Source organism: Ovis aries, chromosome 24, assembly GCF_016772045.2.
Source record: "Ovis aries strain OAR_USU_Benz2616 breed Rambouillet chromosome 24, ARS-UI_Ramb_v3.0, whole genome shotgun sequence".
Classification (NCBI taxonomy): Eukaryota; Metazoa; Chordata; class Mammalia; order Artiodactyla; family Bovidae; genus Ovis; species Ovis aries.
The window spans coordinates 29863268-29887089 of record NC_056077.1 but is presented as its reverse complement, the minus strand read 5'-3'; the positions used below and the strand labels follow the sequence as shown (position 1 = coordinate 29887089).

The 23822-nt window shown below is 42.6% G+C and overlaps 1 protein-coding gene across 1 annotated transcript in view; it reads left to right on the top strand.

Moving 5' to 3' along the window:
- GALNT17 (polypeptide N-acetylgalactosaminyltransferase 17) overlaps window positions 1–23822 on the top strand; it is a 427725-nt gene that overhangs the window by 160466 nt on the left and 243437 nt on the right. Inside the window, exon 2 of the mRNA XM_027961707.3 lies at window positions 7119–7302. Within this exon, the coding sequence (XP_027817508.1) occupies window positions 7119–7302 (184 nt within the window). The remainder of the gene's footprint in view (window positions 1–7118; window positions 7303–23822) is intronic.

The window sequence follows — 23822 nt, the reverse complement described above, 5'->3', positions numbered from 1 at the left end:
ATTCCTTTTCCATATAGGTAATTACAAGTATTCAGTAGAGTCCCAGGTGCTATACAGTAGGTCCTTATTAATTACCTGTTTTATACATCGTAGTGTGTATGATGGCTCAGCTGGTGCAGAATTTGCCTGCAATGAGGGAGACCTGGGTTTGATCCCTGGGTAGAGCAGATCCCCTGGAGAAGGGAACAGTCACTCATTCCAGTATTCTGGCCTGGAGAAGTCCATGGACTGTATAGTCCATGGGGTCGCAAAAAGCTGGACATGACCGAGCGACTTTCACAATATATCAATCCCTCTCCCAATTTATCCCTCCCCCCATCTTCCTGCTTGGTAACCATAAGTTTAGTTTCTACATCTAGGACTCTATTTCTGGTTTTGTAAATAAATTCATTGTATCAGTTTTTCAGATTCCACACGTGAGTAATATCATGTATTTGTCCATTTAGCTTCACTGAGTATAATCTCTGAGTTCATCCATGTCACTGCAAATGATATTATTTCTTTTTATGACCAAGTAATATTGCATTACACATCCACATGCACACATGTGTATACATTATCTTAGTTATTAGAGCTTTTCATAATTAAATAATAAATTTAATAATTTAGTCTGCACACATTTATCACGTATCCCGTCTGTCTCTGTGGTCACATTGGCTTCCTCGAGCCACAAGTGGTCCCCTCACTCTCCCAAGAGTACATGGAATCCCAAGAATAAATCTGGAATTATTGCTCACTACTTATGGCTTATGGCTGCAACTTCCTGATTTGTCTGTATGTTTTGTCAGTTTTTCAAATGCTTTAGCATCATGTGGAATCTCCCTGGGACTCTGTGATCTTCAGGAGGCATTAGGGCCTCTGTCAAGACCACCCCCCCCCCCAACACATGCTTGCCCTCTGGAAGAAGGCCATGCAACATGCTAGGCTCTTTGGCTGTGTGTGTGTGGGGGCGGGGGGGGGGGGGGGGTGGGGGGGTTCACTGACACTAGGCTGTGGCTGCCAAGATGAAGAGGAGCTTTATGAGTTGACAAGGCACCAGATTGCATTGTGTTTTCATCTCTGTCCTGGAGTTTGTGTGTCTGTTGTGAGTCCTGATTTCTGAAAGAATAATGCTGGTTATCTGTAAACTCATCAGTTTAAACTGTAACCCTGGAGAAAATGATGGCCTTAGTTATATGGAGGGAGGTGGGGAGGCAGCTGGGAGTGGATTTACAACCTGGGTTCTTTACTTTTTGCTGCCACTATGGAGCCTTTGTAGCTTGGGCCAACCGAACATAGAAGTGAGCAGAGTGATTTACTCTTGCTGGAGGGTTATCAAATTATCAAGCCAGGGCACCTCGGGATTTCTGGGCTTCGTGTGAGATGAATGAAGTCGCTCCCTCATCCACATGAGGTATGCTCAGAAATTTGGTGTTGACTACATTAAAAAGGAATTTCTAAAATTCCAAAAGTGGAGGTTATTTTTATTAATGTTCGGAAAATTGGATGGCTATTTGAGAGAGAGAGAGAGATACAGTTTAGAGCCTTACCTCTCTGCATCTATGTAATATTTCCTCCTAGTCACCACATCACTTGAATTATTATTGCTTTATTTCTTAACTTAATATTGGATAAGGCACCCCCCTTTTTCTTTTTAAACAAAATGTCCAAGTGTTATCACCTCTGTGTTCTTCTGGGTTAATTTTAGAACCTTTTGTTCTGTTTCAGAAAAAGATTCTATTTGGAATTACATTAGATCCATACATTAAAAAGAAGTAATGATATCTTTGTAACATTCCATCTTCTAAGTAAAAATACATCTCTCTGCTGTTTATGTGTGTTTTATTTCATCCATTTAATGAAATCTCATAGTTTTCCTCCTATTGTTTAGAGTTCTAAGTGCATTGTAATATTTGTTGCTTCTACAAATAGAATTTTTTACATTTTAGATTCTGGTTGGTTACAGCCAGAAAACAAAATACCACCCTAGAAGTTCTTATGTCACTGGCTTGTCCATCTCTAAGGTCACCAGGGCCCTTTTCTCTGCCAAACCAAATGGCCTTTTCCAGGCTTGATTTCCCTGTGACATTCATCAGTGTGAACTCTCTTTTTCTTTATGAATATAAATGTAATATGCAGTCTTGATCCCTCTTCTCTGCTCCTAGTAGATGTCTTCCCCTCCCTCCGCCCCGTGTATTTAATTTTCTGTCTTGACATCACTTTATAATAGATGGCTCCAATTTCAGTCTCCAGATCTCATTTCTACTCATCCATATGCTCAACCATTTGGGGTTTTTTTTTTTTTTTTTTTGGACTTTTTGTTGTTGTTGATGTTGTTGTTGTTAGTTGTTGCTATTGTTGTTAGTTGTTGCATACAAGATCTTTAGTTGTTGCATTCAAACTATTAGTTGCAGCATGTGGGATCTAGTTCCCTAACCAGGAATTGAGCCCAGGCCCCCTGTATTGGAAGCATAGAATCTTAGCCACTGGACCACCAGGAAAGTCCCTCTTAAGAACTTTCTACCGGTCAGGCACTAGGGTGACCACATGCCTGCCCTTAAAGAGAGTATCTAGTTGTGGTACCATGGGGGAAGTCTTCCTGTGGGTGTGAGTAAGATGCTGTGTCTGTCAGTATCCCAGCCAGAAACAAGTGGCACACCCAGAAGGGCTGACTGAAGAGATTTTAGCAAAACATTTACAAAGATTTGGGAAGAGTTAAGGGAAATCAGCAAGGCGTGGCCAGGCATGGTGTATGACTCCAGGGCTAGCAACAGAAGGGAAGCAGTTGCCATGCCAACGCCTGAAGGCTCCAGAAGAGAGCGTGGTTAACAGAACATGGGATTGGCTCTAACCCTAGGCTAACCGTCGGAGATGCCTGTCTGAACACGACTGTGCCACAGAAGAACGCAGTCTCCACCAAACCACAGCTGGGTGGGAGGGAGCTGGGGGCCAAACACCCCAGCCTCTCTCTCTTCTCGACCATCAGTCTTCTCAAGGTAGCTCCTGGTGGTTAAGCCCAACCCAAAGCCAGAAGTCTTAAGGAACGCTTGATACTGACCATATAAGTCTTATCTTCTGGGGCATGAAGCAGAGAAACAGGGTGGAGAGAAACACGAAGAATATTCAGTAAAGGTGCTAGGGGACGGCTGACCTTAATTTGTTCTTTCTTCCTCACCTTCAACTTCTTGCCAATACCGTCCCTTGGCTTTGCAGTCTTCGGCTCCAGTAACTCAGGAGGCAGCGCCTAAGGGACAAGAAGGCAATGCCAAGTCCTCTCTAATCTGATCCCAAGCACCCACCCCATTCTCTTCCTTCCTTCCCCTCTTTCTTCTTTTTGTCAATTGTGGCCTCCATGCCTACAAGTTCACATCCATCTGCTGTGGCTACAGTTGCTTCTGGCCAAAAAGCACAAGGCACTTTCAGAAAAGAAAGTTCCCTGGGTGCATGGAGTCATCCCAACTTGCCCTCGTGGCATCTCTCCCCAGCCAAGTAAAGACCAACCTGAGTCTTGTTGATAAACTTGAACTTATATTTGTTGTTGCCATCCATTTCCGGGGCCTGCTAAGTAAGCACATTAAAATGCCAGTGAACATTTTTGCTGCTTTGTTGAACCTTTCTGGCAGATTCAATTGGGGGGAAAATGGGAGCACATGGACCACAAAATATATAATTCGTAGTTGTCACATTGCACTCTGGAGAATGATCTTTTTTTGAGACTGCTACGTGGGTACCTTTCATGATGGAAGAAATAATGCCTCAAAAAGGGGAAAAAAAGTCTCACTGGGAGGTTTCATTCCCTAAGTGTCCTTGGTGGGATTAGCCTGCATTCCTAGTCTTAATTCCTATGCCCTTTTGTAATAAATTCCCTCCCCGGCTCCTCTGCCTGTACTGGAAAGTCTGCCTATGGAAGGGTGCTGGGCAAACAGCTGAGACACATTGTATCTTTGAGGTGGCATTTAATGACTGGGGAATGGAAGATATCTCTTTAGACTGGACAAAAGAGGTACTGTATAGCCAAGGAGAGAAAAAGGAGTCCACAGATGAAATAAGCGGAAGAATCCGATTTTCCATGAAAGCCGTTGAGTTATATTGGAGGTCAATTCTGTCCCATTGGCCAGCCTCCCTCCTTGACCCTTGGGTTCCATGCTGGCCAGAAATCCACAGAGGACTGAGGTTGTGGCTTTCAAAAAAAAGCTGCAAATATTGGGCAAGGAAAGGGAAACCCAGGATGAGTGAGTGAAAGTGCACGAACCAAGAAGCAAAACCCGCAGAGTATCATCTCTTTTTCATCTTTTAAAATTATGTCATATTCTGTACATCATATATATTGGGCTTCCCGGGTGAATTTAGTGGTAAAGAACCTGTCTGCCAGTGCTGCAGACATAAGAGAAGTGGGTTTGGTCCCTGGGTTGGGACGATCCCGTGGGGGAGGGCATGGCAACCCACTCCAGTATTGTTGCCTGGAGAATTCCAGGACAGAGGAGCCCGGTGGGGTACAGTCCATGGGGCCGCAAAGAGTCGGACATGACTGAGCGGCTAACACAACAAGACTCATGTAGGGGTTCTGACCACATTTAAGGTAGGTTAGTCTGAGCTATGCTCTTCAGTAGGTTAGATGTTTCAGATGCATTTTTGACCTAGGATATTTTCAATTTATGATGGATTTATCAGGATGTAACTCTTTTGTAAACTGAGGAAGTTCTGTATTTCGTTTTTATTGCTAGATATTATCACATTGTCTGAATAAACCACATTTTGTTTTACTCATTTGTCAGGTGATAGACACTTAGCTAGTATGAATAATGCTTCTCTGAACATTTGTGTACAAGTTTTTGTGTGGGCATATCTTTCCATTTTTCTTGGGTATATACCTAAAAATGGAATTGCTGGGTCATGTGGTACAACTATACTTAGCATTTTGAAGAACTTCCAAGCTGTTTAACAAAGTAAGTGCACCATTTTACATTTCCACCAGCAATGTCCTTTCATGGGTGAATTAAAATTCCAACACAGGTGTCTGTCCTTGACATTTGAAGAGTTTTTGTAGATTTTGGAGCACAGCAGAGGTGATGTGATTGGAATGGTTGGTGCACAATGATGTGGAATGAGAGGTTAAAGACCAGGAAGCAGAAAGTGTTGGAGTAATCCAGTTCTCAGTTGACAGTTCCTCTGTTTGGATGGTGACAGGCAGAAAAGATGTCAGGGTTCCTGAGGAACACAGTGGACAGCGGAAAAGATTCTTAGGTAGAAAAATGATGTCCACTTGAGATCAACCCCGAGGTGCCTGCTTAAGCTTTGCTTTTTTATTTTGTTTCACAGAAAATGAATTAGTAGTTTCAGAGGAATGAGGAAGAGACTACAGGTCTTTCCATTATGGGGTGGCGGACCGTCATGTGACCAGAGCAGACTTACTGGTCTTTAACTTGCTTGAGAATGCTTTCCTGGGAGGTCAGCATCCACCTAGGCTCTGTGGGCTGCCCATCATGAAAGCTGAGGATGCTGTTGACACCTCTGGTCCATGGTCTTCCTACCAGTGGCAGCAGTGGGACTTTTGTGGACAAACTGTGTGTATGTGTGTGTGTGTGTGTGTGCATGTGAGCACACCTGAGGGTGGACAGAGAAGCTTGAACATTTGAAACAGTGAAAGTGAATAAGAGCCCTTCACAACAAAAGTTTTCAAGCAAAGAAATAAACCTCCTGTAACTGTAGGATTTAAAAATTACCCATCAAGCTGTTTATCGTATAAATGGAACAATAGGTATAAAGCTGCCACCATCCCCGGAACCTGCAATTGCTCAGTGAAGCTTGTTACCGAGGCCTCCTACTCTACTTGGCATGGTTGTCACCCTTATGGGCTTTTCTTCTCTGTGATTTATTCTCAAACACTTTTGTATTTCCTTTTGCCATTTAGATGAGATTTAAATAAAACCATTAGGTATAGAACAGTGTTAGACGGTTACACACTTTAAACTCATGATAAAATCAATCTGTATATTATTCTCTTCAAATGAAGCAAAAACACCTGCTGTCTGGCAGTTCCTTATTACTGACTGTTCTTATTCTGCATTGTTACCGGGCATCTCCTGGAATATCTAGCCTTGTGGTAATTGCTCATGAAGACAGGAAATTGGGCAGGGATGACAGGCCCTGTTCTGCCCATTTTTGGTCCGCATGTGTCCTGCTTTTGGCAGTCTCTCCCTTTTAGAGACCCCATCCTGGTACCCGATCCACCCTAGTTCCCAAAAAGAAGGAGAGGTGCTTCCTGAACGTGACCAGCCTTAACCCCACACCTCAGACTTCCTTTGTTGTTGTTGTTGAGTTGCTCAGTCATGTCAGACTCTCTGCAACCCCATGAACTATAACACACCAGGCTTCCCTATCCTTCAGTATCTCCTTGAGCTTCCTCAAACTCATGTCCATTGAGTCAGTGATGCCATCCCACCTTCTCATCCTCTGTCACCCCCTTCTCCTCCTGCCCTCAGTCTTTCCCAGCGTCAGGGTCTTTTCCAGTGAGTGAGCTGTTCACATCAGGTGGCCCAAGTATCAGAGCTTCACCTTCAGCATCAGTCCTTCCAATGAATAGTCAGGGTTGATTTCCTTTAGGATGGACTGGTTTGATCTCCTTGCTGTCCAAGAGTCTTCTCCAACACCGCAGTGTCAAAGTGTTGATACTTTGGTGCTCAGCCTTCTTTATGGTCCAGCTCTCACATCCGTACACGACTACTGGAAAAACCATAGCTTTGACTATACGGACCTTTGTCATTGCTTTGACTTTCCTCTTAATCTAATTTTTAATTATTTTTTCTAGTCTGTATTCAATTTTTACAGTATTGGTTCCATTTTTTGGTGTGTTTTTTTTTCCCCCAAGGCACATGGGGTATTAGGTCCATAATCAGGGATCAAACCCTTGTCCCCTGCAATGGAAGGTGAAGTCTCGACCCGTGGCTACCAGGGAAGTCCCGTTCCTCTCAGTTTAAATGTTCTCAGGGCATATTCCCAATATTGATAAGTGGAGGACATAATCTTTTCTGCGACGGTAATGTTAAAATTTCCACTGAAGCTGTATTTTAGCCTGAGTAACATATCCTGGTATGGTGGTTTTCAACTAACTCTTTTTTTTCCCCTCTGTCTTTTTCTAGGTTTATCCAAATCCCTTGGGCTCATTGAAGGTTATGGTGGGCGGGGCAAAGGAGGCCTTCCTGCCACCCTTTCCCCTGCTGAAGAAGAAAAAGCCAAGGGACCCCATGAGAAGTATGGCTACAATTCCTACCTCAGTGAAAAAATTTCACTGGATCGTTCCATTCCGGATTATCGTCCCACCAAGTAAGTTCTGATTCAATTGCTCAGAGGAGTTGGTTTATAGTGTAAACGCGTGTCTATGACATTATCTCCTGCTGTTTGTAACTAGTAGAGAAGCTTTTATCTCATGAGTCTCCTCTGTAATCAATAAATGAAGCTTCCCAGGTGGCTCAGTGGTGATGAATCTGCCTGCCAGTGCAGATGTAGGTACCACCCCTGTTGGGAAGATCCCTTGGAGAAAGAAATGACAACCCCGTCCAGTATCTTACCTGGAAATCCTGTGGACAGAGGAGCCTGCTGGGCTAAAGTCCATGGAGTCACAAAGAGTTGGCCACAACTAAGCGCATATACACACAAACAAAATCAGTAAATAGTGCTATTGATTATAAAAATAAAGCTAAGTAAATTTTTAAATTTTAATACAAATAGTACAGAAACATAATCCAAAAAATTCTTAAGTAAAAAAAAAAAAACTACCATGACCTCATGACCTAGAGGCAGTGACTGGTAAAATCTTAGCATCTTGTCCTGAGTCTATTTTTCTATGCAGATTATGAAACTATATTTCTTGTATCCTTTTTTCATGCAACAGTATTTCACAAGCATTTTCTGGTGTTATTAGTTATGATCATTGTTTCAATTGTTGTAAATTTAGGGTTTTTTCTACTTTTCTTTATTATAAATAACACTGATGAATATCTCCCCTTTCAAGTCTTTATGTACGTTGATATATTTATTTTCATTTAAAAAAATTTATTTTACTTATTTGTTTTTGGCTGCGCTGGGTCTGCATTACTGCTCGTGGACTTTCTCTAGTTGCAGCCAGCCAGGCCTGCTGTTCATTGTGGTACCCAGGCTTCTCATTCTGGCGGCTTCTCTTTTTGTGGAGCAAGGGCTCCAGCGCGTGGGCTTCAGTAGTTGTGACACACGGGCTTAGTTGCTCTGCAACACATGGGGTTTTCCTGGACCAGGGATGGAACCTGCGTCGCCTGCACTGGCAGACGGACTCTTATCCACTGCGCCATCAGGGAAGTCCAGACATTTGCTTTCTTAATCCACACTTCTTTTTTTTTAAAATATATATATGTATTTATTTATTTATTTTAAATTTAAATTTATTTATTTTAATTGGAGGCTAATTACTTTACAATATTGTATTGGTTTTGCCATAATCAACAGGAATCCGCCACGGGTGTACACGTGTTCCCCATCCTGAGCCCCCCTCCCACCTCCCTCCCCGAACCATCCGTCTGGGTCATCTACACGTCTAATGGTATAATCCTTAGATCACCTTGTGGGAATACTTTTGGAGGCTCTGGATACACAGAGAGATGTTTTCCTCCAGAAACTTTATAGCAATTTCTGCTGCTATTAGAATTTTACCTGACCCTTCCCAAACTAGCATTTCAATAATGCTTTTCCTAGCTGGTAGATGAGAAAGTACATCCTATGATTGTTTCAACATGTAATTTTTGTGCGAGAGTCTTACCTTTGAAACAGTTCGTTTGCCTTGTGGTTGGTTTATGAGAGGTCTTTGTTCTGTTCTCTCAGATTTAAGAATTACTTGTTTTCTCCTTGGGAAAGAGAGAAGAGAGATTGGTGGGAAAATCAAGATGCTGGGGGAAATAATCCTATTTTCTAGTCAGTAGTCCTCTTGGCTTCTCAAACAGATGCTTCAGCTTCTGTTAGATTTGTGCTGTCTCTCTTTTTTCATTTAGAGTGTGCCCTTGCTTAGACTAGATTATTTCTTTTTCAAATGGATTTTGTACAAATCAGTTAAGTATCCTGGTTACTGAGAAAAATAGATTCAAGATAAAGAAAATTATCTTAAATGGATTTAAAATTGCAGCATTAGCTGAGAAACCTGTTAAATCTCTCTCTCTGCCTAATAAGCATATCTTCATTTCGAATCACTGGGAAAACATACATCACCCCTGTTGCAAGCTATTTTGTGTTCCTGGACTTTTGCTTTGAAAAACATCTGGCTGTTTTCATTTCCTGGTGCTCTCTGATTAGCCTTTCTTATTTGGACGTTGGCAAATAAACACAGCCGTATTTTTTGTACTCCTTTGAGAATGAAGATGCTTCTAACATGGAGCTTAGTGGAAACGGGTCAGTTGAACGGTATCAGTGAGCACCTATTATGTGCCAGATGGTTTTCCCCACACTGGAGGCAGGACTTTGGATAAGATGGTCCTTGCCTGCTTACTTCTTGTCTAGGGAGGGAGATACCTGTACAAGTAGATTAATTCAGCACACTGTGATCTATATGGGTGTGTCAGGCCAGAGACATACACAATATGTACAGGGAAGATCTAGGCAGGTTTCCCACTGGAGATGATATCTGACCTTAATCTTGAAGGTCCATGAAGGATTGGAAGATTATAGAGAGGAGACAGATAAAGACAAGTAAGTAGGGGAACATCAAGAGCAGAGCTGGGGGTGCAGATAAAAACATGGCTCACCCAGGGAGGAATGTAGAGCTCTGCAGTGCTCTTCAGTGTGGCCTGGTGGCTTGAATATACCCCTTAGATCTGGTCCCTCGAGGCAGTTTCTTAGATGATAGTAAAGGACTAGAGTGCATGGCAGCCTATAAGGGACAAAAACAGGTTAGGCTCTCACAGCAGGGAAGTTCAGTTCAGTTCAGTCGCTTAGTTGTATCCGACTCTTTGCGACCCCTTGGACTGCAGCACGCCAGGCCTCCCTGTCCATCACCAACTCCTGGAGTTCACCCAAACTCATGTCCATTGAGTTGGTAATGCCATCCAACCATCTCATCCTTTGTTGTCCCCTTCTCCGCCTGCCCTCAATCTTTCCCATCATCAGGGTCTTTTCAAATGAGTCAGCTCTTCGCATCAGCTGGCCAAAGTACAGTTTCAGCTTCAACATCAGTCCTCCCAATGAACACCCAGGACTGGTCTCCTTTAGGATGGATTGGTTTTATCTCCTTGCAGTCCAGGGGACTCTCAAGAGTCTTCTCCAACACCACAGTTCAAAAGCATCCATTCTTCGGCGCTCAGCTTTCTTCACAGTCCAACTCTCACATCCATACATGACCACTGGAAAAACCATAGCCTTGACTAGATGGACCTTTGTTGGCAAAGTAATGTCTCTGCTTTTTAATATGCTGTCTAGGTTGGTCATAACTTTCCTTCCAAGGAGTAAGTGCCTTTTAATTTCATAGTTGCAGTCACCATCTGCAGTGATTTGGGAGCCCCCCAAAATAAAGTCTCTCACTGTTTCCCCATCTATTTCCCATGAAGTGATGAGACCAGATGCCATGATCTTGGTTTTCTGAATGTTGAGCTTTAAGCCAGCTTTTTCACTCTCCTCTTTCACTTTCATCAAGAGGCTCTTTAGTTCTTCTTCACTTTCTGCCATAAGGGTGGTGTCATCTGCATATCTGAGGTTATTGATATTTCTCCTGGCAATCTTGATTCCAGGTTGTGCTTCAAAAAGCAAGAGAATTCCAGAAAAGCATCTATTTCTGCTTTATTGACTATGCCAAAGCCTTTGACTGTGTGGATCACAATAAACTGTGGAAAATTCTGAAAGAGATGGGTATACCAGACCACCTGACGTGCCTGTTGAGAAATCTGTATGCAGGTCAGGAAGCAACAGTTAGAACTGGACATGGAACAACAGAGTGGTTCCAAATAGGAAAAGGAGTACATCAAGGCTGTATATTGTCATCCTGCTTATTTAACTTATATGCAGAGTACATCATGAGAAATGCTGGGCTGGCAAGGAAGAAATACCCACAAAGATTTGGAAGATGGAAAGAGGGTGAATGAATGGTAGCTGACAGAGCAAACTGTATGAGGCTGAGACCCATCCTTCTAGTGTGATGGGAAGCAGTGGGGAGGGCAGAATGATACAGCCTGATCACACCTCAGAAACCAGAGACTTAGGAACTGGAGATTCTGGGTCCTTCTGATGACTGAAAGGAGATTTAAATAGAAGGATTACAGTTATATCCCCAGATCCTTTCCTCAGATTTACACAGCCAGAGACTGCCCTTTGCTATCTGGTGGAATATGGGAGGTTTATTTTCTGGAGAAGATGAATGCTGGGCTTTAGTTCATAAGATGACAGAGGATGCAGGTCAAGAAGCAACAGTTAGAACCAGATATGGAAAAACAGACTGGTTCCAAATTGGGAAGGGAGTATGTCAAGGCCGTGTATTGTCAGCCTGCTTATTTAACTTATATGCAGAGTACATCATGCGAAATGCTGGGCTGGATGAAGCACAAGCTGGAATCAAGATTGCCAGGAGAAATATCAATAATCTCAGATATGCAGATGACACCACCCTTATGGCAGAAAACAAAGAGGAGCAAAAGACCCTCTTGATGAAAGTGAAAGAGGAGAGTGACAAAGTTGACTTAAAACTCAACATTCAGAAAACTAAGATCATAGCATCTGGTCCCATCACTTCATGGCGAATAGATGGGGAAACAATGGAAACAGTGAGAAACTTTATTTTGGGGGGCTCCAAAATCAATGCAGATGGTGACTGCAGCCTTGAAATTAAAAGACGTGTGCTCCTTGGAAGAAAAGCTATGACCAACCTAGAGAGCATATTATAAGACAGAGACATTACTTTGCCAACAAAGGTTCATCTAGTCAAAGCTATTGTTTTTCCAATAGTCACGTATGGATGTGATAGTTGGACTATAAAGAAAGCTGAGTGCAGAAGAATTGATGCTTTTTTGAACTGTGGTGTTGGAGAAGACTCTTGAGAGTCCCTTAGACTGCAAGGAGATCCAACCAGTCCATCTTAAAGGGTATCAATCAGTCCTGGGTGTTCACTGGAAGGACTGATGTTGAAGCTGAAACTCCAGTACTTTGGCCATCTGATGCGAAGATCCGACTCATTTGAAAAGACCCTGATGCTGGGAACAATTGAGGGCAGGCGGAGAAGGGGACGACAGAGGATGAGATAGTTGGATGGCATCACTGACTCAAGGACATGAGTTTGAGCAAGTTCTGGGAGTTGGTGATGGACAGGGAGGCCTGGTGTGCTGCAGTCCACGGGATCGCAGAGTCAGACATGACTGAGCGACTGAACTGACCTGATGACAGAGGATAGGGCTGTATACTACGTGAGGACACCCTTGGCATCGTTACCTCTGCAAGTGTTTACACTCCTGGAACCTGGTGGGCTGCCGTCTATGGGGTCTCACAGAGTTGGACACGACTGAAGTGACTTAGCAGCAGCAGCAGTCAAGAGTCAGAAAAAGCCACTCTGAGGAAGAAGCCATCCAACCTAAGAAAAGCAGTAGATCCAGAAGTTCCCTTCCATCCCCGAAATAGCTGGGTTCTGCTCATTAAACGTTAGTAAGGCTCCATCCATCTACCTCGACCTGTCTTACTCTAAAATCAGAAAGGAGAACCAGGATCTGTAGACATTTCAGGAGAATATTATATAGGACCCTGATGACAACAACTGCGATAGAAAAGGCATTTGGAGGAAAGAGACTAAGAACAAACTTTAAAACTATAATTAATGTCTTAATTCATGAAGTGTTTTATTTTATTCACAAAACAAAAATCAAGTGCTATGTTCAAGTAATAATCAGAGAAAAATAGAGATCTTGGAAGTTAAAAATAAGATAGAAATAAATAGTTCAATGAAAGGTTGGGTAAATAAATTATTGTGGTGATATAAATTATTGTGGTGATCCCATCACAGTTTATACAAATATCGAATCAATATGTTAAACACCTGAAGCATACAATGTTGGTCATCATGCTGTGCATTCCATCCCTACGACTCACTTGTATTATTCTGGAGTTCGTGCTTTTTGACTCTTCATCGGTCACTACTCAGGCCCCCTCACCTCTGGCAACTATGATCTGTTCTTTTGTTTGTAAAGAGCCTGCATACAAGTGAGATCTTACAGCATTTCTCTGCTGACCCACTTCACTTAGCATAATGCCCTTAAAGTCTATTCATATCATTGCAATTGAGATTTCATTCTTTTTATGGCTGAATATTATGTTATATATATATGTATCACATTTTCTTTATCCATTCATCCATCGATGGACACTTTGTTTCCATATTATGGCTTTTGTAAATAATGCTGCAGTGAATGTAGAGAGGGCAAATATATTTTTTGAATTAGTGGGTTTTTTTAAAATGTGTAAATACCCAGAAATGGAATTGCTAGATCATATGTTAGTTCTATTTTTAATTTTTTGAGGAAATTCCACACTGCTTTCTAAAGTGGCTATACCAATTTTCATATCTAGCACAGGGCACAAGGGTTCCCTTTTCTCCACATCCTCACCAACACTTGTTATTTCTAGTTCTTTTGTTGTTATTGTTAATTGCCACTCTATAATACCAGATGTGATATCTCATTGTAGTATAAGAAAATGAAATCTTCATGGTCAGAAACAGAAAGTCAATTGAAAATGTCTAAAATTTAAACATCCGGAAATAGTAGCATAATGATTGCTATTTAGAAACATTGAGATTACAGAAATGGGATGAGGCTGTGTACATCTTGTTTTAATAAAATGAAAGTTTCGGGACTTGCCTAGCAGTCCAGTGGTTAAGACTGCCTTCCAATGCAGGGGTCGTGGTTTCTATCCCTGGTAGGGGAGCTAGGATCCCACATGTCTCATGGCCAAAAAACTGAAACATAAAAAGAAACAATATTGTAACAAATTCATTAAAGACTTTAAAAATGGTCTGCATCAAAAAAAAACTTAAAAAAATTTTTTATGAATAAAATTTTAATGAAGCAATTAATGTAAATCTATACCAAATATTAAGGGCAAGATTAGGAAGGGTGAAAGTGTGATAGAAGAAAGAGGAGAACTGTGTTGAAGGACATGACCACCTCTGCCTTTTTAGAATCTGGGGAGGTATACGGAGGATGAATTTGAAGGTGAAATTACAGTGGAACTTGAGAGCTTGCCCGCATGCCATACATGGCGAACAGAGGTAGCATTATAAATTCTGGGCTCCGCAGTGAAAGACACTGAGTTAACCTTGGTTAATTGTAAATTAATCCTTGCCAACAAATGGTGGCAAACGCCGTGCCTGTAGAAGCTGCTCCTCTGATATTTGAGCCCAGAGCATATGAGGGGAGACAGCTATCTGGAGCCAGAGTAGTTCCCTTCCTCCTGCTGCAGCCCAGGCCCTGGAGAAATTGTGTCCCCATGGGCAAGACCTTTATTGTGACACGCCCCAAAAGCTCTCTCAGGTTTAGAGAATTTAAATGGGCTAATTTCATTGCATTTTTATACAGAACCTCAAGTTGCTTTAATTCTTATTGTTTTATTATTCTACTACTCTCTACAGAATTGTTTCTCTCATAAATATGAATGAACTGGGGGGTAATCTTGGGATTAACCATTTGTGTGTCATATTTCATGCAAATAGATTCCAAAATGTGTTTTATTTTAATTCCATGATTTTTTTTCTTCCCTTGGACAGATATTTTAAATTTGGATGAACCCTCAACTGCCAGTCTTTTCATTTTCATTTCCTTCACTGCTTTAAAGGAGAGAAAGATCTCATCTCTCAGAATATGGATATATATTCTGCTTTGTTTTGTGTTCCTTTCCCATGATTCTTACATTTTGCTCCTCCATCATCTAGAGTTTATTTTCCATTATGGTATGAGGTATGTCTCTTTTGTTTCAAATGTCTGTCCCTTATCTTTTCAAAGTAGCTTTTTCAAAATGATTTTGGAAATAACTCTCTCTTATTTGGAGCTGTTCAATGGAATACATTTTGTACTTTCTTGAACACAAGTGGGCTTGTTTTCTAGGCTCCGTGCTATTTCTTTGGTCTATTTTTTTTCCCATTTTCTTTTCTTTGTTTTTTTAAAAAGATCATTGAGAATGACTTTTGACCGACGTCCCCAGTCTGCCTGAGTTAAAGGCATGATGAGGAACAAGGCACAGCTCGGCCCCCTGGGGAGTCAAAGTGGGTGGGACAGTCAGGTGGTGTTTTGTGGTCCTTTGAGATGTTTTCTGGGAGAGTCAGAGGGCAGTGAAGAGATGACCTTGATCTTAATGGTGGGCAGGGGTTCTCCCTCTCTAGAGAAGACAGAAAATTGGAGAGAGTGAGCGGCACATGGAGGAGAACTGGGGAAGTTCTTGATTTGGGGGCTGGGAAAACAGCACAGAAACTCTGGGTTGAGTGATAGACTCTCCAGAGTGAATCATGGAAGAGGTTGGAGAGGAAGGAGAAAGCAGATTGTGGAGCATGCTATGTGCCAACCCCACCTTGGGTAGGAACTTTCATCCTTGGCATTGGATGCCAATGAAGGACTTGGGGCAAGATGGTATTATTGTGATGTGTGTGCTCAGTCATGTCCAACTCTTTGCGACCCCATAGACTGTAGTGCACCAGGCTCCTCTGTTCATAGGATTTTCCAGGCAGAAATACTGGAGTGGGTTGCCATTTCCTCCTCCAGGGGATCTTTTCTGACCCAGGGATCGAACCAGCATTGCAGGCAGATTCTTTACCGCTTGATCCATTGGGAAAGCCCATTGTTGTAATTTTTTTTCTTTAAAAATTAATATTTAACTGTGGCAAGAATGTGAGAAAGGTTAGAGGAGTTGGAAGCTGGGAGCAGGATGGCTTAATAAAATCTATTCTTTTCCCACTCAATACCTGGTGAGTGCCAACTCTTTGCTAGGCATTGCCAGACAGAAGAGAAAGACTTTGATAATATGATGAGTGTTTTATAAGGGTCTCATTCCTTTCATAGAAGTGACTTTCTGTAACAAACCAGGGACTAAGACGGGATGGAGTGGAAGTTCCAGAAAAACTTTTTAAGAATCAGCAAGATGAGTCAGTTAATTGGATAGAGGGGAAGAGGGTGCAATCAGAAGTTTCTAGCTTGGGAGACAGTGGAAGTGATTTCATTAAGCGAAAGAGAGAATCCTGCAGAGAGGTTCATGTTTTGGAGAGACTCGGTGGAGGGGAGAGCAATGCTGCTTGTCCAGGGGTCCCCATAGTTATGACTTTCTTGAGGGAACCAGGAGATGAATATGTCCAGCTTGGCTTTATTCATTATTTGACTCTGTGTGTGCAAGCAAGGAGATGATGTTTGCAACACCAGAAGCCAGACAAGGCTTTATTAACCCCGACTCCATTCCCTTGCCAGTGTATCCCATTCTATATCATATCATGACATATTAATTATCCACTTGCCCACTTATCTCATAATGTGGGGGAGGGGCCAACCAGCAGCACAGAAATCTGTCTGAGCTTATTAAAGCCACAGCTGAGATCCCTGCCTACATTTTATGGCTTGTTTCTTCCTCCCAGACCATGTAGGTAATTTACGGGCAGTTTCTACTGCTGTTATCTTCAATTTCTCCTTTGGCCTCCTGCTTATAAATCCCCGATGTCAAGTTTCTTTGGAATTCATTTTGCTTCACTCACAAAGTCTCCTCTTTGCTTTATTGTCACCATTTGAAGCTGTTACAGGCCACCAGTGTCTGTTTTGGGCATATACAGCATGAGATGTCTGTGGACTATCTTCAGATCATGTCTGTCAGACAACTGAATGTTTGGGTCTCAGGGTCAGGAAGGATGCTCTGGCCCAACGACGGAGATTTTGAATCATCCAAGTCCAGTGGGTATTTTAGGCTGAGTTTGTGTGTGTGTGTGCAAGTTATGATGTTATCATTTAGCGGAATGCATCTACTCATTGTTCACGACCCAACTCAAGTTGTCCATTTCCTGTGAAAAGGACACATTTGATAATTACAGCTGTGGCTGGGCTTTTTTTTTCCCCTAAATTATTTCTCTGAGGATACATATCCTACATCTCATACGCTGGTCTTCAGATAGACTGAAAGCACCTTTAAAAGCTCCAGAATCTCATGTTAAACTTTTCTCTTTCATAAACATGGGCACAGAGGGTAGTCGTCCAATAAATCCTTGTTGGTTGACATAATAAGTAGTTGCCTGCTTAGGAATGTCTTTGAATCACTAACCACGATAATTATTCCCTTTTATTGACCGCCTTTTATGTTTTTTGTCACTGTGCTGCGTGTTTTATTGATCTTGTTTGAATTTAATCACTTGCTGAAGTAGCTGTGACCATGTCTGTTTTATAAATGAGGGAAGGGACACTGGGGCAGTGAACCAGCCTGCCTGAGGCCACACAGCCTGATCGTGCAGGAGCCTGGATTCGAACCCCGCTGAGTGGATGTCTTCAGGGCCTGTGCATATCCCCCCACACAGGGTTGCCTCTGCTTACCCATCCATATCTGTGTGATGGAACTTTCTGCTCCATGCTGGTATGCACTAGAAGGAAAAAAATTCCCGAGTCTTCGAGATGGGACTATTCCTTCAGGGAAGTGCGTGTGTGTATGTGCGTGTGTATGTGTGTGTGTTTACTTGTGTGTGTTCACCTCCAACATTTTCTTTGCTTGTTTCCTGTTTACCACTTCCAACTCTACCCAAATTCCACTGCCAAAGGGGCTGTATCTTGAATTTGATGAACTGTTGCCCGTTAAGACCTCCTGGTGCTGTGCTGTGCTTAGCTTGACTCTTTGCGACCCCATGGACTGTAGCCCACCAGGCTCCTCTGTCTGTCCATGGGGATTCTCCAGGCAAGAATACTGGAATGGGTAACCTATCACTTCTCCAGGGGATCTTCCCAACTCAGGAATTGAACCGGGATCTCCTGCTTTGCAGGAAAATTCTTTACCATCTGAGCTACCAGGGAAGCCCCAAACCTCCTGGTATGTACTGTAATATAATTGAAATCCTCTCTAAGGGATATGGAATTTTGATGGGGATAAAATTCAGGGAAAATAACTATTGCAATGTTACTAGGTTCAGAAAGTGTCTCACCAGAGAGTTAATTTCACCTACAGGCATAACCAGGACAAACTTCTTTGGCTAGAGCTGGTTCTTACCTAGTTTGAGGGGTGGGAGAGTGAAGAGAAATCTGAATGGGATGGGGGGTACCCTCCTTTTCAGTACTCAAGGGTGGTAATTCCTGAAATATTTTGTTACTGAATGTTTGTCCCATTTTCATGAGTTCCCCAGGTCCAAAGAGTGTGTCTGAGTCACTTAAAAATGTTTAATGAGAGTTGTTCATGGAGGTCAAGAGCACAGACTTGGAAACATGACTGAGTCTAATTCCTGCTTTGTGTCTTAAAAGCTCTGTGACCTTGGGCAAGTCGTTTAACCTTTCTGTGCCTCTGTTTCCTCATATGTGAAATACTGATATTGACTTCATAGAATTGTTATGAAGAGTAAATCAATCATTACATATGACCTGCAGAGACTAATATATCAGGCATTACTTTGGGACCTTCTCATGAATCAGTGCTATCTGATCAATAAGTGTTGTGATTATTTTTTAAAAGCTCCTTTACCTTACATATCCCTATCCTTAAAATACCATGAAGATTTAATGACAGAATCTTTAGGAAAGTGGGGCTTCCCTTGTGGCTCAGCTGGTAGAGTATCCTTCTTCAATGCCGGAGACCTGGGTTCCATCCCTGGGTTGGGAAGATCCCCTGGAGAAGGGAAACTGGAGAATTCCATGGACTGTGTAGTCCATGGGATTGCAAAGAGTCAGACACGACTTTCTGCAAGAGTCAGAAAGTCAGGGCGACTTTCACTTTCTTTAGGAAAGTATCTACCCAAATGAAATGTGGGTACATCTGTGTGCCTCACCCCAATATGGAAAACACGAGTCTACGGTGATGGCTATTCCCTTGTCCCCATGTCAGCATGGAATTCCAGGGCACCTGGCCTGAGAAAGGCGTCAGGCTGCGGTGAGCACCTGGGAAGGAACGTTTGCTTCCTAAGGCTCTTCCAGGGCCGATTGGGAGGCTTAGCTTTGAGATTCGCTGTGGCTTCCCTATTGAGGAAGGCCAATTAAGTTAACCTTAAAAATGCATTCCAGTATACATTAGGGGCAGACACATACTGTTGATTCCCCTTGTACAAAGTACTTAGAATAGTCAAATTCATAGTCAGAAAGTACATGGGTAGATGTCAGGGGCCTTAAGTAGGTGGGTGATGGGGTGGGGGCTGGCTTGTTGCTGTTGTTCAGTTGCTAAGTTGTGCCCAGCTCTTTGCGACCCCATGGACTGCAGCACGCCAGGCTTCCCCATTCTTCACTATCTCCCAGAGTTTGCTCAAACTCACGTCCGTTGAGTCGATGATGCCATCCAACCATCTCATCCTCTGTTGCCCCCTTCTCCTCCTGCCCTCAGTCTTTCTCAGCATCAGGGTCTTTGCCAATGAGTCAGCTCTTTGCATCAGATGGACAGAGTTTCAGTTTAGGAAGGGGAAAAATTCTGGAGATAGATGATCGTGAGAGTTACACAACAACGTCAGTGTACTTAGTGCCACTAAACTGCACAGTTAAATATGGTAAAAGTAGTATGTTTCATATTATGTGCCTTTTACTACAATAAAAAAATTTTTTTAAAGGAAGGCTAGTGGAGTGGAGGGCAGTTGCCTCCTGCCTCCATTCAGCCGTCATCCATAGTGATCAGACCAAAAGCACAGTGTAGTGTCTGTTGTTACTTTTTCACAAGTTGAAATGGTTATTTTTTCCCCAGATATGAAAATCATCTATTCAATGAAAAGGATTGAATAGTAAAAAAAAAAAAAAAAAAACAAAACAACAACAAAAAACCCCACACATGTTAAAGTGTTTCACAAAGGGAGGTCTTTGGAACTTGTTAAAAATGTAGGTTGCTGGGCCCTATGGAGTTCCTGGGCTGAAGTCCTGGCTACTTTCTCTGAATTAATTCTCTCTGTTGAGACCCTCTGAGATGGTAAGGAGAGTTTTGAAAGAGTGGGCATTGTTCGACTGTGGCCTTCGCTGCAGAAAGCCTGTATTCTCGGTGAAGTTTTGATTTTTTGAGACTGTCCGTGAAGCTGCTCCAATGTAGAGTTTGACTGGGTCTCAGAAGCCGACTGTAGGTAAAGGGGGAAGGGTGGGGGTAGGGAGTGCAGCTGGGAGAGGGCTCCCCCGCTCCAGGTTGGGGTGGGGTCTGGGTGGCACAAAGACCACCCTTTGCTGCCACCATCTGCTCCTGTCTCAGTACTCGAAACCGTTAATAGTCAAGGGGCAGATGACTCCATTGTCAACATGTCCTGCCCATTACACAAAGATGGGAATCTCAGAAAAACTATGATGATTCAGACTGTTCTTGGGGTAAACATGTCAGAAACTTCGAGAGGGAGATGTAGAAGCTTGGAGAGGGCCTGCATCCCACCTTGGTTCCTGGTCTCCCTACACGGGAAAGCCTGACACAGATTCTCAACCTTCACTGGGCAGTGATCTCACCTGGGTGTGTTTAACTTTGGGAACCCAGACTCCACCCCAGAGTGTATGCATGGATTCAGAACCCATGGATTCAGAGGACTATTGTAATTAAATCAGAACCCCTGGGAGTCGGGGCTCAAAAATCAGTATTAACTTCTGTTTTCATGCTTTTAATTTCTTTTTCAGCTACACTGGGTCTTTGTTGTGGCATGCAGGCTTCTCTAGTTGCAGCACTCGGGCTTAGTTGCCCTGAGGCTTGTGGGATCTTAGTTCCCCAACCAGGGATAGAACCTGAGCCCCCTGCATTCAAAGGCGAATTCTTAACCACTGGACCGCCAGGGAAGCACCTCCCTTAATTTCTTGTTCATAGGCTCTCCAGGTAACCTCTGAGTACTTGATGTGAAGATCGACACAGGAGAATTATAGGAGAACAGCTCACCTCGTGTCATTCTGAGAAATTTCCATAGTGCCTGTTACTGGGGACTCTAGGCTTGAAACCTACAACCTGTATGTTTCTAGGGGGCTTTCCTATCTGCTTAGTCCCATATTCTTACACTGTGTTCACATTCTTCCACTGTGTCCCATATTCTTGCAGTGTACTCTGAGATAAAATGACGTCAGGCAGCAGACACACACACACACACACACACACACACACCCTGTAAGAAAGCCCCCCCCCACACACACACACCCTGTAAGAAAGCCCCCTCTCAGGAAGCAGACACACACAATGTCTCAAAACATGAAGAACCACATTCTTTGCACTGGAATCACCAAGGCTGCTGCTGGCAGGTTTAAAGTGTCGTTTTGGCCCAGCTACAGAGCTGGTAGACTGGCAAATCTGCATTGTTTCACAGGCTCCCTGAATGATCCTTATTTTTAAATTTGGAGGATCTTGGGCTCTGCCATTTCCTGAGATTCTGTAGAGGCAGATGGAAGAGGAAATGAGGGTCGGAACAGGGTAAAGATTCCCATGCTTGAGATGTTCCTCTCCTTTGCTGGTTTATCTTGTGTCCCGTCCCTCTATATGGCTTCTTCCTTTCCATCCCATATCCTTGAGTGTGTCTGTTTATTTAGTGAATGAAAATAAATAGAAACTGACCTCATTTTGAATGACTTTCCTTTTATAATTTCATTATACCCCATAAAATGGTTGAAACTCTCTGGGGGTGTTTCAAATGCAGAGATTTAGAGTCGAAAGATAAATATGAAGTTGACATACTATCAGCATTACGAGGAGTATCATTAATATGATGGGGATCAAGGACTTAGCTAATTTCCAGGAAAAGATTCTAATGTCTCCTGAAGATATTGCCAGCCTGGCTGCCCCCAAGTTTATGAATTGGCAAAGATAATTTAATTCTTTATTGGGAATCTGAAAAGATTCTCATCTGAATGCATTAAAGTGAGGCTACAAAAAGAGTCCCCTTTATTTCTCTGTTCTAGAGAGCTTTCTGGACAAGTTTCAGTTTCTTGCGTGGGAATCTTGCAATCAGTGGGGAGAAACCAACATCCACATAAATGGATCTGCTCTGTGGTCTGTTTACAACCAATAGGGTCATTGAATTCCAGGTTCTCTTTCCCCAGATGTAGGTGTGACTATGGAAAATGGAATTCTCATAAATGAACTTAGAGCCTTGAAATCAAACCAATGTTGGGATTTCCAGCAGTGGCGGTTCCTGCTTCTACGGCCCTCTGAGTACTTGATGTGAGGACTGACACAGGAGAATTGTAGGAGAACAGCTCACCTCGTGTCATTCTGAGAAATTCCCATAACGCCTGTTACTGGGGACTCTAGACTTGAAACCTACAGCCTGTATGTTTCTAGAGGGCTTTTCTTGTCTGCTTAGTCACACTGTGCCCCATACTCTTGCAGTGTAATCTGAGATAAAATGACCTTGGGCAGTAGATACACACACAGACACACACACACACACACCCTGGAATAAAGCCCACTGTAGCCTATACAAGCCAGTTTTAGCCACCCCCCTAACTCCACCCTGATGCATCTAGTGGATAGTTATGTGAACTATTTTCCTGGAAACATTTGTTTCTCAGTCATGAATATAATCAATAGAGCAAACATCTCTGCCATCACAACACCTATTTTTATGTGTGAAGTTGGTTGTTTTTGCTCTGTGAGTGGAATAAACATCCCCCGAAGTGGCAGCAGCAGAATGCCACCGTACTTTGTAACAAGGTGAGATTTACAGTGCCGTAAGAGCTGGAGGGATGAAGAAGGCTTCTGGTGGAACGAGCAAATGGGCTAAATTCAGACATTAATGAGTGTGTTCTATGTGCACTGCAAAGGGGGGCAGGCTTATCAGTATCACAGATGGAATGTCCTCAGAGTTAATTTAGAAGAAATTCTGATCAGCCAACAGAACTTTGAGGATGGATGCAGCGAAAAGGAGACTGTGGCATATGGAGAGAACATATTTGTTCTTGCAAAATCAGTAGAAAATGTTTAATGTCATCATAACCTCATTTGCATAAAAATAGTCATCGGCAGCAAACCAAATGAAAGCAAAGGAAGACGTGATGGAACCAGTGCTGTTTGTGTTTCATTTCATTATGAATAATATAAATAATTCAATTGAATAAATAAATACAAAATTGCTTCGAGTAGATGTACTGCAAATTATTATCCTTGGAAAATTCCTTTCATTGGTGTATGTGGTGATGATGAAGTCATGTGATCTGCCTCCGTGGGCAGCATCTCCTATATACTTGACCCCTGATAATAATATTGAGCCCTCTGTAACTCTCCAGTGTTTTGTGGATTCGAATGCATTTCTTAGGAGCGCAGTCCTATTTCATACCATAACCTTGAAGAAGTTAAATCAGCCGTGGCTTATCGTCATGGTGAATCTGATCCCACTATGCGTGTGCATCTGCTTGAGTAATTTCTGGTAATGGGTGGTTTTATAAGTCTGGGACTATGCTAGGCTAGACATGTAATTCTTGTTAAATATTTGGAACCCTAGTGGCAAAATTGGAGCCGTTGTTTTTGTCTTACAAACTCTTATCCAGAGAATTCTTGTGTAAGTATACTTTGTGACATGGAGAAAATGGATGGGATTTGTTAGTTGATTGATTTCAGCCAGCATTTTCAAGGACCATGTAGGTAGCCTTGGGAGTTATAACAGTATGACACAGTCACTGATGTGTTTGAATTTATCATCCACTCTGTAAATATTCATTGAGTAGCTCCAATCTACTAGCATCTATGTTGGATGCTAAGATGGCAGTGCAAACCAG